Here is a 17,478-nt window from a genome sequence, read left to right as displayed (position 1 = left end):
GGGCCAATCACCGAGAACAGAAGTTCTTTAAGGACCAAAGGAGGGAATTCTGCCGGAGAAGGAGGGCGGGGCAGGGGCGTGCCTTCCAGCCAATCGGAATCTTCCTGGCGACCAGTGACTCACGTGCAAAGCTCTGCTGACCAATGGTAGGAGCGTCGAGAGGCGGGGCGGTTCCCGCTGTGTGACAGCAGCCGGGACCAATGGGCGTGTAGCCCGCGGCCTATAAGAGTCGGCTGGGCGCCAGGCCATAAGCTTTCGGGTCAGTTGGTCGTTGCCGTCGGAGGTGTGCCCTGGGTTTGCCTCGCCGTCGCTGCCGTCCGGCCCTGCGCCCTCCGCGTTGGCCCCGGCCCAGCCGCTCTCCCTGCCCTCTTCCCCTTTACCGCCCCCCGGTTTCTGCCGTCGGGGCCCCGGGGCCGGGCTAATGATGCCTTCGAAAAGCGGAGCGGAGAGCCCGGACCGAGCGGCTGCACAGGTGGAGACCGCTGCGGCCTCGGCGGTGGCTACGGCTGCCCCGGCAGGCGGCGGCCCCGACCCGGAGGCCGCATCGGCCTCCCTCGGACGGCACCTGAGTAGGCTGAGTTGGCCGCAGGTGAAGCGACTGGATGCGCTCCTGAGCGAACCGATTCCCATTCATGGGCGCGGCAACTTCCCCACGCTGAGCGTGCAGCCCCGGCAGATCGTGCAGGTGAGAGACGCTGGGCGGGGATGTGGGGCTGAGGCTCTCGTGGCTGGGAGGCTCCCGGAGTCTGTTCGATTTGCTGGAAAGCTAAGGAAACAAGGCTCAGAGAAGGACAGGGGCTGTAACAAAATCGCACGACATTGATGGTAGTCCATACCCTCCTTCCCCTGCACCTCATACTCTCTCCCCACTTGACTTTCCCGTCCCCCGCCCCTTAAGGAGCCCCAATTCCGCTCGGACCATTCACCTAGGCCCTGGCTGGGAGAGGGGCGGGAAGTGGGGAGGGACCTGGCCGTGGAGGAAGAACAACCCCGCCTGCAGGGACAACAGATGCCAGGCAGCCCTGGGTGGGTAGATGTACATGCTTGAGTCCAAAATAGTTCTTTTCATCTCCAAATCGTCATCCCCGGGTCTCACCCTCTACCTCTTCCCTCTCTCAAGGTTCTAGGAGCGGACTCTGTCCTGTGTTCCCACAGCGCATGGCTCAAGAGCCCCCTCGCTAGGTGGGACAGCTGAGAAATTCCAGCAAGGACTCCCTCCCTCTCAAGTAGGGTTGTGGCAGGAGGAGATTAAGCACCAGGCCAGACCTGATCCCTGCATGCTGGAGGGCAACATCAGGTGTCCAGTTTAGGTGTTTCTCTCCCTCCCCAAGATTGGAAATGAGGGCCGAGTCTCTGGCCCCAAGCCCCACCTCTCTCCTGAGGAGCAGAAGAGAATTCTGGCAACTCCTCTCCTCTTCCACAGACTCCCTCTTCCCTTTACCTGACTCTCAACAACCCTAAAATTGCTCTTTCACCTGTTAGCCCAGGCACTGTCATGCCCTGACATACCAGAAGATGGTAATTATTGTATGCATTTTATAGCTGGGGAAGCTGAGGCCCCAAGAGGGGCAGCGAGCTGCCTAAGATTACCTAGAGGGGAAAATCAAACCCAGAGAATCTTGGGTCTTCCCAGGAGCCAGTTACTGCAGGTTCAAGGTTTTCCCACCTCTTCCCCAGTTCCCAAGACTCAACTTCTAGGTGTTAGCAGATAGAAGAAACCAGAAAATCTAGCCACAGTTCCTGCATATTCCTGCCAGCAGATGGACTTTCTTTCTGGGGAGGTGAACCATACAAGCCAGGTGAAGCAGGCCACCCCCCTGCTCCTTCTGCCTTAGCTTCCACAGAGGGGGAGTGGTGCTTGCTGGGGGATTACCTCGCCCTCCCTCCCAAGGAATGGGAGGGGGTGGGGACAGATTCCCCAGGGCTGACTCATCAATGGTGCTCACTGAGGCATTTCTTGGCTGCCCCACTGTCATGGGGTGATTAGGAAACCAGTTGAGGCTTTTCTCCCCTTGACAGTCAGGTCAACCTTGGGCCCCAAATGCTGTATCTCTAGGACTATTGTCCCAGGCATGAGCCCAGTGTGGCAATTCACCTCTGCACCGTGCAGTGCCCTGGAGGGGAAGTCCCTGCCCCTATCAGTATGGTCCAAACTGCCTTTACTGGTGTCTCCTCTGTGCCAGGCCCTGTTCAGGACACTAGGGGCATAGATGTGATTGGGACCCAGCCTCCCTGCCTTCCAGCCAGGTGGGGGAGACTGCAGGTCAATAGGAGCTGACTCTACAATGTGATAATAGTACAATGTACTATTATCCTAGACTAGGGTCAGAAATATCACAAAACAGGGAGCTGCCGGCTGTGGTGGGGAGGGGGAAGTGGCGACTTCAGAGTTGGACTGGGAGGTTGGACATCTGGCTTCAGGGCCTGGACAGTTGTCAATTCCCTTTGCTGGGCCCAGTGTCCCTATTTGTTCAATGGGGATGGGTTGAACTGCTCTCCAACGCCCCTTCTGCTTCCAGAATCCAAAGGAAACAGGTGCCTTCACCTGGTGTGAAGAAAGTCCATCTCCTGGCAGGAATCTGCAGCCGGCAGCTTCACAAACTATTGGGATATATGTGTGTGTGGGGGGGGGGGGGGCAGGGGGTGAAGGTACTGGTTTTGCGTGTGTGTGGTGGGGGGTGCTGGTTGTTGATTTTGGGCTTCTTACTAGTGCTGAGTTGTCCGATGGTTCAAGAATTGGAACCTTTCTCCCTCTCTACCCCCCACAAGGTTTTCCTACAGCAGTGATCTGGGCAGTTAGAGATGCTATTCTTGCTTGTCCCTGGGCTAGAGGGACCCACTCTCCTGTAGGAGGCCCCCTGCTCATAGCTCTAGGAGGACTGGTTTTAATTAAGTTCAGCCACTTATTGGCTGTGTGACCCTAAACAAGTCCTTTGCCCTCTCTGGATCCAGAGGATTGAATTAGACTCGGATCTCTCCAGCTGCAGCTAGAGGGCCTGCATCAAGTGGCTCTGGATTCAAGTTTTTTAAGCCTGCTGGCTGACAGCACCTATGGTCTCCCTGCAGGTCTCAGCAGCAGCCTGGGAGCAGAGTGGTTTGGGGGAGGGCCTTGGCACAGAAGAAAGAAAGGTGCAGCCACTGCCCCCTCCATGGCTGGAAAGTCTGATTCAGGAGGCTCCAAGCTGCCCTGCAGTCGTTGGGTGTGGCGGTATCTGGGGACTGCCTGCCAAGCTGGCTGTAGTCACACCTGGGAAAGAGACAACAGCCACTGGCTGGCTGGCTGGCTGGCTGACACGGCCGGCCCCACGGCCTGACACAGGCGATTTAACAAGGGTACTCCTACCCACTCACCAGGCCAGATGCCATGCCCTAGGGTGGGCATCAGCCTGGGAGCAGGAGCTGGCGCTGAGTAAGGCCCAGTCAGCTCTAATGGGACTTGGAGAGGGGGCTGGTCTACTCTGCAGGTCTGCCAGGGTCCTTAGGACAAAGTCTTTGGCCCAATTCTCCCCTTGGCCTACATGGGCACAGCTGCCAGCTGCCAGAGTGTGGGTTAGAAGTCCCACAGGCTGGACTGCAACAACTGGCCCCTTACTTCCAGCCTCCCCCGTCTGCCTGGCCAGGCTTCCCCAACCCCCACCCTCCTGCTCCCTAGCTACTCTGGCCCTGGGCTTCAGTGATTGGAGGGTTGCCCTCACTTTGAAATTTTGAAAGGGAGAGAGGATTAGAACCCTACTTTCTGGCCTCTGCTCCTTCCAAACCCTGGGTTGGTAATGTGGTAGAAAGAAGATAGACTTTGGAGTCAGCCATACCTGGATCACCTCTGGGTGATCTTGGGCAGGTAACTTCACTCCTCAGTTTCCCCATCTATAACTTGGAGATTTTAAAGATCTATTCCCCATAGATTCTGGTAAGAAGGTCCAATGCCTGGCACCCAATAGGTGCTGAGCCAATATTCCTCTTCCCCTGCCCCAGCTGCCTGGCCCCGCAGGTCCCTGATGGCCAGATGTTTCCCCATCCCCCCATAGTCATGATAATACCTTCCCCTAGTCAGGGTCCTCCTCCTGGAAGCTTTCTGGAGGGAGCCGCCCGCCTCAGATTGCCCCACTGCAGCTTGCCTCCTCAGCACTTACGTGCATTCTTTGTAGTAATTCCCTGGGAGGCCAGAAGAGCAGCTGGGTCTGGAGCTGACTTGGCAGCAAGGCGGGGTTGCAGAATCCCTCAGGGTAGGAATGCTGCCTGGTCACTTTCGGTGTGTGAAGTACTCTGGGCTGCTGAGAAAACTGAATGTCCGGGTCCAGGGATTTTGACCCATCCCCTCAACCAAGAGCAGGTAGAGTTTGGGTTTCAACTTCCAGCCCTGCCATTTCTGAATGGCTTCCTCTCTGAGCCTTAAGTGTTTTACCACTATAAACCTCAGTTTCCTCATCTGTAAAATTAGTCTAATATTTGCCTCACTGTGTCCTTGTAAAGGTAAATGAATGTGTCATAGTCAAAAGAGCACGCATGGACTTGAGAATCCAACTGTCCTGGGTTCTAGTCTCAGCCCGACTACTCTCTGACTTTGGACATGACCTCTCTGTGCCTCAGGTCCCCCATCTGTAAATTGGAGTAATAATACTCAAACAGGATTATTGTGAGCATTAATGTAGTAATGCATGTGAACAGCCAATTACATTCCCAACACATTTGAGCAGTTTGCATCATGTCTGGCACAAAATGAAGTGTTTTACTTGCAGTTTTAGAGAGGTGGAATTGCATACTGGTTAAGACATGAACTCTGAGTTTAATTCCCAGCTCTGCATTCACCAGCTGTGTGACTTTGGGCAAGTTACTTGGCCTCTCTGTGTTTCCATTTCCCCATCTGTAGAGTGGGAGTAATAATACCCACCTCACAGAGTCACTGTAAGATTTACGTGAGTTTATATCCTAATGTATAAAGTGCTTAGATCAGGACCTGGCATTCAATAAATTCTATGCACGTATGTGCTATCATTATTGCTGAGTCATTCCTCCAAACGGGCCACCCTCTAGATTAGGAAATAGAGGCTTCGGCTTAGAGAATTAAATGATTTTCCAAAGGCACAACAGCTGATAAGTGGTCAACAGTGGTTGATATCACTGTGATTATTACGTGGAAGCCCACAGCGGACCCCAGGAGCCCTAGTCGCTGATACCTCTCCCTCCTGCCATCCCCTCTGCAGGTCGTCCGCAGCAGCCTGGAGGAGCAGGGACTGCGCGTGCACAGTGTGCGGCTGCACGGCTCGGCCGCCAGCCACGTGCTGCACCCCGAGAGTGGCCTGGGCTACAAGGACCTGGACCTGGTGTTCCGCGTGGACCTGCGCAGCGAGGCGTCTTTCCAGCTGACCAAAGAGGTGGTGCTGGCCTGCCTGCTGGACTTCTTGCCGGCCGGTGTGAGCCGGGCCAAGATCACACCCCTGACACTCAAGGAGGCTTATGTACAGAAGCTGGTGAAAGTGTGCACAGACACGGACCGCTGGAGCCTCATCTCGTTGTCCAACAAGAGCGGTAAGAACGTGGAGCTCAAGTTCGTGGATTCGGTCAGGCGCCAATTCGAGTTTAGCGTAGACTCCTTCCAGATCCTCCTGGACTCCCTGCTGCTCTTCAGCCAGTGCTCCTCCACGCCCATGTCCGAGGCCTTCCACCCCACGGTGACAGGGGAGAGCCTGTACGGGGACTTCGCCGAGGCCCTGGACCACCTGCGGCACCGCGTCATCGCCACACGCAGTCCCGAAGAGATCCGAGGGGGCGGCCTCCTCAAGTACTGCCACCTGCTGGTGCGGGGCTTACGGCCGCAGCCCAGCACCGACGTGAGCGCCCTGCAGCGCTACATGTGCTCCCGCTTCTTCATCGACTTCCCGGACCTGGCGGAGCAGCAGCGCATGCTGGAGCGCTACCTCGAGGCCCACTTCAGCGGGGCCGACTCGGCGCGCCGCTACGCCTGCCTGGTGACGCTGCACCGGGTGGTCAACGAGAGCACAGTGTGCCTCATGAGCCACGAGCGCCGCCAGACGCTGGGCCTCATCGCCACGCTGGCGCTCCAGGCGCTGGCCGAGCAGGGCCCGGCGGCCGCGGCCGCCCTGGCCTGGCGCTCCCCAGTCCCTGACGGGGTCGTGCCTGCCACTGTCAATTACTACGTGACCCCCGTGCAGCCTCTGCTGTCCCGGGCCCACGCCTCCTATCCCACCTGGCTGCCTTGTAACTGACTCAGACCCTGGCCAGAAAGGACTAGGCCTCTCCAGATGGAGTGGGGCCTCCAGAAGTGCATGGAGAACATGACCAGAGACGGGCAGCCCGTGCCAGGTAGCCCAGCACTGCTGCAGGGTTGGGCCTTAAACTGAACAGACCAGACTCCTCCCCCGAGTGAAGCCCCTGTGGGCTGAAGGCCAAGCTTAGGTTCTTGGTAAATGGACCTTTTGGTTATTTGCACTACACTTTTGGACCAGCATGATTGTGGGGTGCAGGGGAAATTCGTCTTGGGGGTCACCTGCCTTCAGGAGACAAAGAATGTTTGGGATGGTAGCTTCAATGCCTATCATCTCAGGTTGATTTCTGTGGCCTAGAAAGGGTCTTTTTTGGGTCGGGCCAGCCCACAGTGAAAAGAGCAGCCTCCGAGGGCCTGCAGCCCACACAGTGGCTAAAATATGGTACGTTATGGGAACTACTCACTTTGGGTCGGGCTGGGCCACTAACTAGGAGGAGGGAAACTGAGGCATGAGGCAGATACCTAGGTTTGGAAAGGGATAGGTTTAGCTCAGTCCCCTAACACCCCTACCCCGAGCTGTCGATTGAGGTGTGCGGTGGACAGGAATGAAGCAGCCTGGGGTGGGACACAGCCCATGCCCCTGCTGGGGTACAGCCCCCTTCCCCCATGTCCTGAGGAGCCCTCCTGCCTGGGATCTTGTTCTCCAGAAGGTGCTGGGTCCAAAGTAGCCACAGTCAAGTGCTCCCACCCCACTGGCCTGGTTACAGGGTCCTTAACATGGGGGAGGAGAGCCACGCCCCACTTCCCTTCCATTCCCTTTGTATTTGCTACTATTTAGCACTCTTAACACCTGCCAATAAAGATTGTCTACACTGAACCTAGTACCATGCTTTCTCCTGGGAGAAGGACCTTCCACAGTCTGTGGGATCTGTGGCTGCTTCCCCCAGCCTGAGTCTGGCTTGTATTATGGGAGGGGACATTTGGAGGGCAGGGTCTGAGTCCTGGGCTGTAGCTGGGGAATGCTCCTCCTTCCCCCAACACCAGCCCAGCTTGGCAACTGTCCTAGGAGCCCCTGTCCACACAGGTGTGACTTGCCCCTGGACATCACCTCAGCAAGTCTCTTGCTAAAGAGCAAATATTTCAGGCTTCCCTGGTGGCGCAGTGGTTGAGAATCTGCCTGCCAATGCAGGGGACACGGGTTCGAGCCCTGGTCTGGGAGGATCCCACATGCCGCAGAGCGGCTAGGCCTGTGAGCCACAATTACTGAGCCTGCGCGTCTGAAGCCTGTGCTCCGCAACAAGAGAGGCCGCGATGGTGAGAGGCCCACGCACTGTGATGGAGAGTGGCCCCCGCTTGCCGCAACTAGAGAAAGCCCTCGCACAGAAACGAAGACCCAACACAGCCTAAATAAATAATTAATATTAAATAAAAAAAAAAAAAGCAAATATTTCAATGTTTCCTACCTGGAGTCCTAATGACCCTGGACCTGGCCTCACACTCCAGTGCTCAGGGCTGCTTGACCCCAGCCCTGCTCACCCTTCCCTAACCCTTCCCAGGAAGCAGGTGGAGAACAAGCAGGGTGAGTCTGGACTGGAGATCCCCGCCCCCAGTGGTGGCAGCTGGGACTGGGGGGCTTCTAGGGCCCTCAGAGCCAGAGCTGAGGCTTGGCCTCCCTGCTGGGAAAGGCTCCCTCAATGCTCCAGCTTCCTCTCTCACCCCCTCCTGCTGATGGACACGCTCTGGCTTGCTCTAAGCAGGTCCCCCAGAGGGGCAGGGACTCTCCTTTCCAAGCGCAGCTGGGGCCATGCCTGGCTGTCTGGGAGTGAGTGCCAGCTGCCAGCCATAAGCTCTCAGGGAGGCTGATGCCTCAGGGCATCAGCCAGTCACAGGCCTGGACGCTGCCCACTGTTTACCCAGCCTCTTTGATCCAAGGATTGCAAAGTTCTTAACATATTCAGCCTCGTTAGTGGCCTCTGAAGTGCTGGCTTTGATGGTTCCAGCCAGGGTGGAAAAAACAAGGCCACAGAGGAGGCCCCTGGTCAGCTGGGTGAGTCCAGCCATCTCACCTGCTCACTGGGTCCCTGCTGGGCTCAGAATGGCTGGAAGGATGAGTGGAAAGGCTTTCTTTGCTTGGTGACTGAAAGCAGCCTCCCACCCCACGCTGGCTGTGCCTACCCAACTAGGGTCCTGGGATGGGGGACTAAATTTGTCCCAGCTCCTGCTTTGGGCATGAGGGGAATGCTCACAGTGTAAGCACACAGGCCTAGCTTGTTGGGGTGGGTGGGGAGTGGGGTTCACCTGGACGTGCTCGTTTCAGAGGGGAGAGAGCCAGAAACCCACGGCACATGCGTGTATGCACTGGATTCAGCCCACGTGTGCCAGCCACCCCTCCAGGGGTGGGAACACATCAGCAAACAAAGGACCAAGATCCCTACCTTTGTGAGGATTACATTCTAATGGGGTAGAAAGAAAATAAACTAAATTATATAGTCTTAGAAGGTCAGCAATGCCTAAAAATATACATAGCAAGGTAAGGGACTGGAAGTGCTGGGTTTGCAATTTTAAAAAGGGTGAACCTCCTTTAAAGGGTGACGTTTGATTGGACAAAGACTTAAAGACAGTGTGAAGCAAGCCATGCGGATGTCTGGGGAAAGAGCATTCTGGGCGGAGGAGACTTGCCAATGTACACATGCTCCTGGCAGGTGTGTCTGGGGAAAGGCACATGCACCTGATGGTGTTCTGCTGACCTTGTGCAGGCGCGTGTGCTCCCCATGAGACGTGGGAGACAGGAGTTTCCCACTAACAACTATCACTTTGCTAAGTTCTCCCCGACCACACCCTCTCAGTGCACCCTCCCAACACCTCCACGAGAGAAGAGCAAGAATTTCCATTTTACAGACAAGGAAACTGATGCCAGAGAGGTCAAAGAGGTTTGTCTGCCCCCAGAGCCATTGCTGTTAACCCCTGCACCATCCTGCCCCTACACTCTGATTTCACATGGATGAGCGTGACAGTATGTCTCCTGTACATACATGTGACAGAGAAAAAGAGTTTGCATTACTGTTTGCCAAGTTTGTACATTTTCTTAATGCAACTGTGACACCAGCCATGGCTTGTGGTGACTATGTCAGAGGCCCGTGTGGCATCAGGTGTGCCCGGGGGTGTGTTTGGGAGAGGTGTAGTGTTTCCGGGTGTGAAAAAAACACTGACTCAGTGGTTGGCATTGTTCTCTCATGGACAGTTCCTGCAGCCATCTAAGATGCCAGGACAGGAAGGAATCGAGAACTGGGAATCAGAGCCAGAGAGGGGAAGGCTGAGGGAGTAAAGACCCATCCCCCATCCCCAACCCCACAGTGCTCTCCAAGCAACAGTCCACTCTCCCCCTGTGACCCATGGTGGGTGGGGGGAGCTCCAGAGGGGGAAAAAGCCTTGCAGTGAACTTTAGGGAATGGAAGATAATGCCCTCAGGCAGTTGCATGATATGTCGGCCCTTCCAGTCCCACTCTCCTCCCTCCTTCAGGCTCTGTGCCCTTGGGAGGCTGACCTCTACGGACTGTGCATCAATGGCCCTCTTGTTCCCTACCTCTCTGTTGGGTTCAGCCAATGAGAGTCCCCAGCAGGAGATACTGGAGGGAGGAGGAGAATAAGGTGTTTATTCCCCGTGCTCCCTTCCCATCAGGTCACCGTGGTTGCCTACATCTCTCAACTAAAAACCACTGCTCCTGTCAGGGGCCCCCTCCACACAGCTGCACTCTCCGGGTCCGTGTGCCCTCCCCTCCCCTCTCCTCTGTTACCCCTTCAGGCCCAGGAGTTGTAATGGCTTCTCCCTGTTGCTAGCCCTGGAGAGCTGCATATACCTTGTTAGTTTCTTAAGCCCAGCCCCCATCTTTGGAAATAGTCCCTTTTTAAGTCTCTGCCCAGTTTGAGTGTGCTGTGTCTCCTGCTGGGAGCCTGAGTGACAGACAGGTCCATCCATTCACCAGCACGGTCACACACAATCCTCCACGGATCACCATGCTGCCATGTTATCAGAAACACGCTCGCATCCCTTCGTGTCACACAGTCTCACACGTGCATCCCATCCCCTAGTTTCCTCAACACATCCTTATTTGGGGAAGACTCCATAAAGAGGGTCAACTTTGAGCCAGGTCAAGGGAGAAGTCAGTCTACAAATCAGTAAGCAGGCCCAGATTGCCAAACGAAACTAAACAGAAGCTGTTCAAGGAACTGCCAACTTAAAGAGCCGTGACAGACACACAAAAAGGAAAGGCGGCAACGCCACTCACAGAGTAAACCTCAAAACCACGCATGCTTGTCTCACATCACTGAGATTTATTCTTCCTGAATGTATACATCAAGGAACTGACTCTATATGCGTTCATTTTGCGGAACTCTACAAGTTCTGGGTTATGTGTGAGTCAGTGTGGCCCCCTTCCCTCTACCATCAGGCTATTTGAATAAATGTGTTCCCTTTTTTCATTTAAAACTTAGAATTATGTTGCCAACACCTCTTCCTGAGAAAGAGGTGTGTCCCCCGGGAGCCAGCAGCCCATTACCTTTCTGAGGGGCCACAGGCACGTGCCCACCTGGAGAGGGCAAGGACAGTGAATGAGGGGAACTGAGGGATTGCTCAGAGCAATGCTTCCCCTCAAACAGGCCCCCTGGTGCTGTTAGACTGAGAAGCAACAGCGTCTACCAAAATGGGGACCCCAGCTGCACTGTGACTTGTTTAAGAATGATGACATTTTTAAAAGAGATCCTTTTCACTTTCACATTGGAAAGCTTTGCTGCACTCTTAAATAATCTGACTGCGTCTCAAGGACTTGTAACATCTTCAGTTGTACAGTGTAAGCCAAAGTCAAATGCAGCATATATAGAGAAATTCATAGTATTGGCAACTTCCCCAGAATCCAGCCCCTTGCCACTGTGAAGTGAAGGGCTCCTGTGAAGTGAGGAGGGTGCCATGCTTGTGTAGGGTCAATGAGAGGAGTCTTCCTGAAGGAGGTGCCCAGGGAAGGAGCAGAATCCAGGAGTCAGATCCAGAGTCGAGGCTCTGAGGAGCTGGGAGGAGCTGGAAAGAATAATTTCAAGAGCTTTAACTGTCTCTCTCCCATAGCCACCCAGCCCCACCCAAACCCTTCGACATCTACTTCCTTTAGAGGGGCCATTGTGGAGAGAAGGTGCAGGGGCAATATTTTGGAATCAGGCTCCACTCGCTCCCGCCCTGGAAGGGGTGGGGGCTCCTGGGGTGAGCTCTCTTGGGCCTCTGTCCTTGGCTGGGATCCCCACTGGTCTGAGCAGCTGGAATGGAATGTTCCTGGGATAAAAAGCCTGCCCCCTCCTCCACCTCTTCCCTTATGGAGTTCCTCAGGGACTGTCATGGGGGGGAGAAGGGGGACTGTTCCAGGAATGCCTGATATGGCTATGCTCTGGAGAAGCAAAGGCCCACACTGCCTGGGGGCTCTGTCCTGGCAGCTTCTCCTGGGCTAGGTAGGTTGGCTCCACCGAACATTTACAGACCTCCTCTATGTGCTAGGCACTTAGTGTGACCTCTCATTTAATACTCAGAAATTATCTCCTCCCTAACTCCCCATAAAACACACACACACACACACACACACACACACACACATACAGACACACACGAAACTGGCTCAGAGAAGGGAAGTCATTTGCCCAAGGTCTCCCAGCTGAGAAGCTCCAGGTCAGGACTAAATCCCAGGTCTGTCTAGTTCTAAGACGGGACACTTTCTGCCCCACCATGGAGCTTGTCACCCTCTTCCTCTGCCATCCCAGGCTCTTTGCTCTCCTTGGTACCAAACACGCCAGCCCAGGTATGCAGGGAGAGGAGGCAGCCTCCAAGGCAAGCCCAGGCCCTGAGCATCCTTGGTCTGCTCTTGCCTGAAGCCAGGTGTGCTGACTCAGCCTGACTTACCCCGCCAAAGCCCAGACAACCAAGCAGGGGAGGCAGCCTCTTGGGGTGTGCCCAGACCTTGGAGGGGTGGCAGAAGATGCCACCTTCTGCCACCCCTCCAATGTCTGATCACATCCCTCCCCAGAACCAAGGACCAGGGTTCACTGTACCCAGATTCAAAGGGTGAGAGTTAAGAAACCCTCATTAGCCTGATAAATGGAGCCCTCATTAGCCTGATAAATGAAAAGCCACATACCCTAATGTTTAAGGTGTCCCCCACTTAGAGGTTCTATGTCCTTGGGCAAGTCACCTGCCCTCCCTGACCCTCAGTTTCCTCATCTGTGGAAATGGGGCTAACTCCTACTTTGCAGAGTAGCTGGGAGGACTGAAAGAGATAATGGGTGTAAAGCGCTTAGCACAGTGCCTGGCATAGAGGTGGTGGTTAATATATTATGCCACAACCAAGGAGTCCCTTCCCCCATCACTCCTAGCCAGCGTGCGGTCAAGGTCTAATGTGGATAGAAATAGGCTAGGGATCTCCCAGCTTTCCCAAATACCTCCTCCCGTGCTGGCTGTAAAGCAAGGGAGGAGGTAAAGGCTCTGCTTCTCCTTCAGCTCGGAGAAGACTGGGACCCTGGGTTTTTCTCCAGGGCCCTGGCTGTTAGGGGAAGGGAGCCTCCTAGAGACTGCCCACTGCAGGCCTGGAGCACTTTAGCTGTGAATTGTCGCTTCAGCCTAATCTCTAGGAAGCCACCTTGATTCCCAGGTGGCGGCGGCGGCGGTGGCAGGATGGGGTGTTCTGATCAATTATCAGTGTAACAAATCTGGGAGGAGTGAAATTACTCTGGGCTTTTACTCAGATGGTGATGGCCAACAGGGGCAACCTCTCTCTCCAGGAAAGTCTTTCCTGATGGACCTTCCCTCTGAGGTCAGAGGCCCGCCCCTTCTCTAAGTGACCACCAGTACCCACACATTCTGCCAGACCTTTAAAGCTCAAAGCCTGAGAAGCCTGGGCAACAAGGGAAGAGGCTGGCTGGAGGCAGGGACACTGTGGGTTCGGAGCCCGCTCCAGGCCTTGCCCACACGCCCGGAGAAGCAGCCCACACTGCCCTCTGGTGGCGCCGCCCAGAGGCGCCTCACTCATCAGGGACCGGCCGAGAGAGTGAAAGGGCTCATCCAGGGGAGGGGCAGGGCCCGACTAAAACCCTGAACTGGTCTTCCAGCCCCTCACTTCCCTCAGCTGACATTCCAGATTCACTGGTGGCAATCAATGTCCTCAGGGCACAGATCCCTCAGGATCCCCTGTACTCAGTCTAGTCCCCAGGGCTAGAATGCTGGGCCATCTAGAAAGTGTTCAGGAAGTCATGCAGGGTGGGGATGCAGTATATAACCAGGGGCTATAGTTACTTGTGAAGGCCTAAAAACAGCCCTCCAACATCGCCAGGGCAGGCTGCCTAGAAGAGGGCTGAGAGACACAAGTCCTTGAAAACAGAGACCCTCTGATTCAGTGCTGCTTCTTGAGCCCCTGGACTGAGCAGAGATCAATGTTTGTTGATTGAGGAGAACATGAAGCCTTCTAGAGGGGCCCTGGGTGGGCCAGACAGTGGTGGGAAGTTGACTTTTATTAATTGACTGAGGAGTAGTGGACAGAGCACTGAACCAAGAGCTGGGGTTCAAGTCACTGAACACTGTGTGCCCTGGCCGAGGCCCTTAGTGAGAAGCGTGGGACATCTGGAAGTGGAGGGAGGGGACAGAGCTGCCTGTGACACTAGGACCAATCTCCATTTCCTACACATACCACTTTCTCCAGCAAGAGCCATCTCTAATTCCCTACCCGCCCCGCCCCCCTCCCCACCAAAATCAGGACAAAGCTGATTACCAATAAATCCCAGAGAAAGGCAAAATTGTGGTGACACAGAGCACTTTACACCATTAGCTAAAAGCTTCTCTGGACCAAGTGTCCCTCTCCCATGCAACCCAGAAAACAAACAGTCCTGGCTGCAGCCCAGCGCTGAAGCCTGAGCTCCTCACTGTGTCACCTCCAGGGAGTCCTTGTCCTCTCTGGGACTCTAGACCCCAAACTACCCAAGTAGCTTTGGAAGGTCCTCTCTCTCTGGGGAGGCCAGAGGACGCCAGGGCCCCTCACTGCTCTCCCAGTCACAAGCTCTCAGAGTCTCTGAGACCTCCTCCTGGACTTCCCTTCCCCAGCTAAGAATGGGTTCAGGAAGTCCTGGCTGTTAGCTGAGAAACCAGGCAAAAAGTTTGGTCTGGGAAGAGGAAGAGCTAGCTGGGGGAGGGACAGGTGAGGGTCCCTGGGTCTCTGCCTTTCAGAGCAGTGCACCTGACCCTGAGGACTCTGGGATTACACCAGATTCCTGTGACTCTTAATTATCTCATTCTACACCCTTCTCCCCATTCCTAAGCCCTGACATGAGGAGGGACAGCTACATTCAGAGAGGGACTGAGGAAACTGGCCCAAAGAGAGAGCAGAGTTGTTCTAGGTCACACGGCAGACAAGCTGACACCAGTTCTATCAAGCCCCTGCCCCTGGACAGCGGAGAGATACGGCGAGAAGGACACACACAGGCCTAGGACCTAGTTCTGTCCCTAGCTGACCTTGCCACTCTGTAAAATGAGGACTTTAAATCAGCTCCTAGGCTCCGTCAGCAAAAGCAGTGCCTGTTTCTAGGTGTGATATAAGAGAATAAAACATTCTTCCGTGATTTATGGGAAAAGACAGACCTCTGCCCTGTGTTAACCTCGCTACAACCCTTCCAAGAGGTGAAGATACCCACATCACAGACTGATAAGTGAGGCTGCAGTCAACTCAGCCAGTGAGCGGCAAAGCAGCAGCCAGGCCATTCACAGCTGAGTGGGGCAGGGGAATGGGGGGCCTGAAGGGCATGTGGAAAGGAAGAGAAGCAGATCTCATTTCAGGTCTGGCCCTTTAAGGCCCCACTTTCTAGAATCTAGAAGCCAATGACATACCTGCCCCCCTGGGGCCTGTAAAGGATGTCACCTGGCTCCATCCCTGGCAGAGCCATCTTAGTGACAGGTTGGGAGGGAGCCCCTAGGAGAGCCGGCAAAGCTTCAGGCAATCACCAAACACCCCACCTTGGTCATCTGAGTCAGACTGTACTCTTAGCGAAGCTGCATGAGGGCCTGAGAAAAGACCTGTCTCCTAGAAGTGGAAGGTCCTAAGTATAAATATGATGGGAGCAAATCCTTAGCCTCTCTGGGATTCCATCTCCCCGAATGGGAAACAGGGGCTTAGGAGAGGAGAACTCAGAGGTACATCGCTGTGCCAGCCCCCACCCCATCATGGGGCCTCATTATTCTGGCCTCCCGAAGGGCAGTGCCAGAAAGCAGCAGCCTCAAGGGCAAGACTCTTCTTACAGCCCCAAGGGACCCAGGAAATGCAGCGTTGGTGGAAGGTGAGGGTGGGGTGCTGCGTCAGTGCGGGAGGCTCCACCGGGTAAAAGTTTGCTGGCAAACCCCTTCTGGGATCTGAGCAGCCTCCATTTGTCCAACTCTATAATGGGTACTTGGTGCTACTACCTCATTCCGCAGGAGGTCTGGGAGTGACGGCAACAGAAAGCGGACAGCTTTATTAAGGACCCAGCGGACTCCAGAAGCCCTAGGGAAGGAGGTCTGGAGCCTTGCACCTCCCCGCCCCACCCCGCCCCGCCCCACGGATGCACCAGCCGCTAAGACCGCACCTCAGTTTAGCCTTCTTTACTGGGCCCTCGGCCCCCCGACTGTCTCCTCCTGGGGTCGAGCAATCTGTCCATCTGCGTCGGTGACGCCGTCCATCCAGCCGGCGTCCACAATCCGTCGGTCGGCACCTCGGCGATGGCCTGTCGGTGTGGCCAGAGGTCCCGGCGCGGAGGTCAGCGCTGGGGGGAGGCGGGGCCGCGGGGTGGGCTCCGGCGGAAGGGCGAATCGGGCTCGGGGCAGTGGCCCCGCCGCAGGCGCCCAGCGCCCCAGGGCACGCAGCCGCCCAGACCGAGCGCAGAGGCAAGCAGCGCGGGCGGGCGGCCGCGGCGGCCGCGGCGCGAGCCCTTCTTGAGGCGCGACCCGTGCGCCGCCAGATAGAGCTCGGCCTGCGCCACGCCGCCGCCCAGGCGGCCCAGGCTTTCGGCGCGGTGCGCTAGGCGCAGCTCGGCCGCCAGGAAGACGCAGTGCAGCTGCAGCACGCGGCTCTCCAGCTCCGACACCAGGCGCCGGCGGCCCTCCACCTCCAGCAGTCGCCGCCGCGCTTCGGCCAGCTCAAGCGCGCGGCCCCCTGCCGCCGCTGCCGCCGCCGCCGCCGCCGCCGCCGCGCCCGGGCCGCCGCCCGCGCCCCCTGCCGGCCCGGTGCGCCCCGCGCCCCCGCTAGCGCCCTGGCGCCAGCGCTGCAGCTCCTGCCCCTCGGCCGAGCCCGCTGACTCCTGGGCCACTTCGGGCTGCGGTGAGGCCTGAGCCGGGGTCGGGGTCAAGGTCGGAGTTGGGGACGGTGGCTGAGGGGACAACAGGCGGTCCCCGGGCGGCGGCGACGGGGACCCCGGTTCCGCCGACCCTTCCTGGGCCCCTGGGCCGCAGGCGCTGATGCGGCAGCCCGGCATCCCCCGCCCCCCGGCGGTCCGCAGCAGTAGGTCCGCGGGTCTGGCCGGCTGTCCCCCACGCTGGGAAGGATGGAGGCCTCAAACCAGAGAGAGACGCGGCCGCAGCCCCCACACTAGCGCCAAGGCAACCGCGGGTGCGCCTTATAGACCATGGGGCGGAGCGAAGGGCAGCACAGCCAATCAAATACTAGCATGCCCTGAACCCTCCTCCCCTGCCCCGCCCCGTCAGGACACTGCCCAAACCCTTCGGGTCCCTGGTCCTTCGACCCAGGCTGCTCTGCTAGGGCATCCAGTCCCTATCCACCTCCTCCAAATTTTGGGTGGAAAGGGGACCGCATCTTCTCTGGCCTGGCCCCTGAGTCATAAGCTCTAGTAGCTGGTGCTTAGAAATCATGGACTCCAGTCCCCACCTGTGGTAGGCTTTTGCCTGAAGCCACACTATGTGACAGTGAAAGCCTGAGACACAACTCAGGAGGCTTGTCTCCTTACACAGTACCAAACGCTGCCCCTTGACTGAATCGGCTCTACCTGGTCTCCTGGGCCGCAAACTTCACCAGGACCACCTTCTCCAATCTCCCTGCGGCCATGGAGAGGTTAACACAGAGGGGCGACTGGCCTCCTGGTGGGGATCTGGCAGTGCTGGTTCCTCACCAGGCAAGCCCTTCACTTGCAGAACAAACCTCAGCACTGCTGCTGAGCTAGGCGCGGCTTTCGCAAATCTTGGTGGCCCCCAGGGG

General features: G+C 56.6%; 2 protein-coding genes across 2 annotated transcripts; one reads left to right on the top strand and one right to left on the bottom strand.

Moving 5' to 3' along the window:
- The first annotated feature begins 264 nt into the window (after nt 1-264).
- TENT5B (terminal nucleotidyltransferase 5B) lies at nt 265-7,100 on the top strand. The gene is made up of 2 exons (XM_059896032.1): nt 265-685; nt 5,202-7,100. Exons 1-2 carry the CDS (start codon nt 422-424, stop codon nt 6,222-6,224), a joined length of 1,287 nt encoding a protein of 428 aa, XP_059752015.1. The 5' UTR covers nt 265-421; the 3' UTR covers nt 6,225-7,100.
- Nucleotides 7,101-10,535: 3,435 nt separating this feature from the next.
- TRNP1 (TMF1 regulated nuclear protein 1) lies at nt 10,536-16,843 on the bottom strand. The gene is made up of 2 exons (XM_059896019.1): nt 15,857-16,843; nt 10,536-11,294 (listed from the first exon to the last, which is right to left on the bottom strand). The coding sequence occupies exon 1, from the start codon at nt 16,739-16,741 to the stop codon at nt 16,028-16,030; it is 714 nt and encodes a 237-aa protein (XP_059752002.1). The 5' UTR covers nt 16,742-16,843; the 3' UTR covers nt 10,536-11,294; nt 15,857-16,027.
- Nucleotides 16,844-17,478: the final 635 nt, after the last annotated feature.

Source organism: Balaenoptera ricei, chromosome 1 (assembly GCF_028023285.1).
Source record: "Balaenoptera ricei isolate mBalRic1 chromosome 1, mBalRic1.hap2, whole genome shotgun sequence".
Taxonomy (NCBI): domain Eukaryota; kingdom Metazoa; phylum Chordata; class Mammalia; order Artiodactyla; family Balaenopteridae; genus Balaenoptera; species Balaenoptera ricei.
The sequence above is the reverse complement of the archived record's forward strand: the minus strand, read 5'-3'. Positions and strand labels throughout refer to the sequence as shown.

Coding starts and splice junctions, on each gene's coding strand:
- TENT5B (XM_059896032.1), top strand. CDS start 422: ATGATGCCTTCGAAAAGCGGAGCGGAGAGCCCGGACCGAGCGGCTGCA. Junction 686..5,201: donor AGCCCCGGCAGATCGTGCAG/GTGAGAGACGCT, acceptor TCCCCTCTGCAG/GTCGTCCGCAGCAGCCTGGA.
- TRNP1 (XM_059896019.1), bottom strand. CDS start 16,741: ATGCCGGGCTGCCGCATCAGCGCCTGCGGCCCAGGGGCCCAGGAAGGG.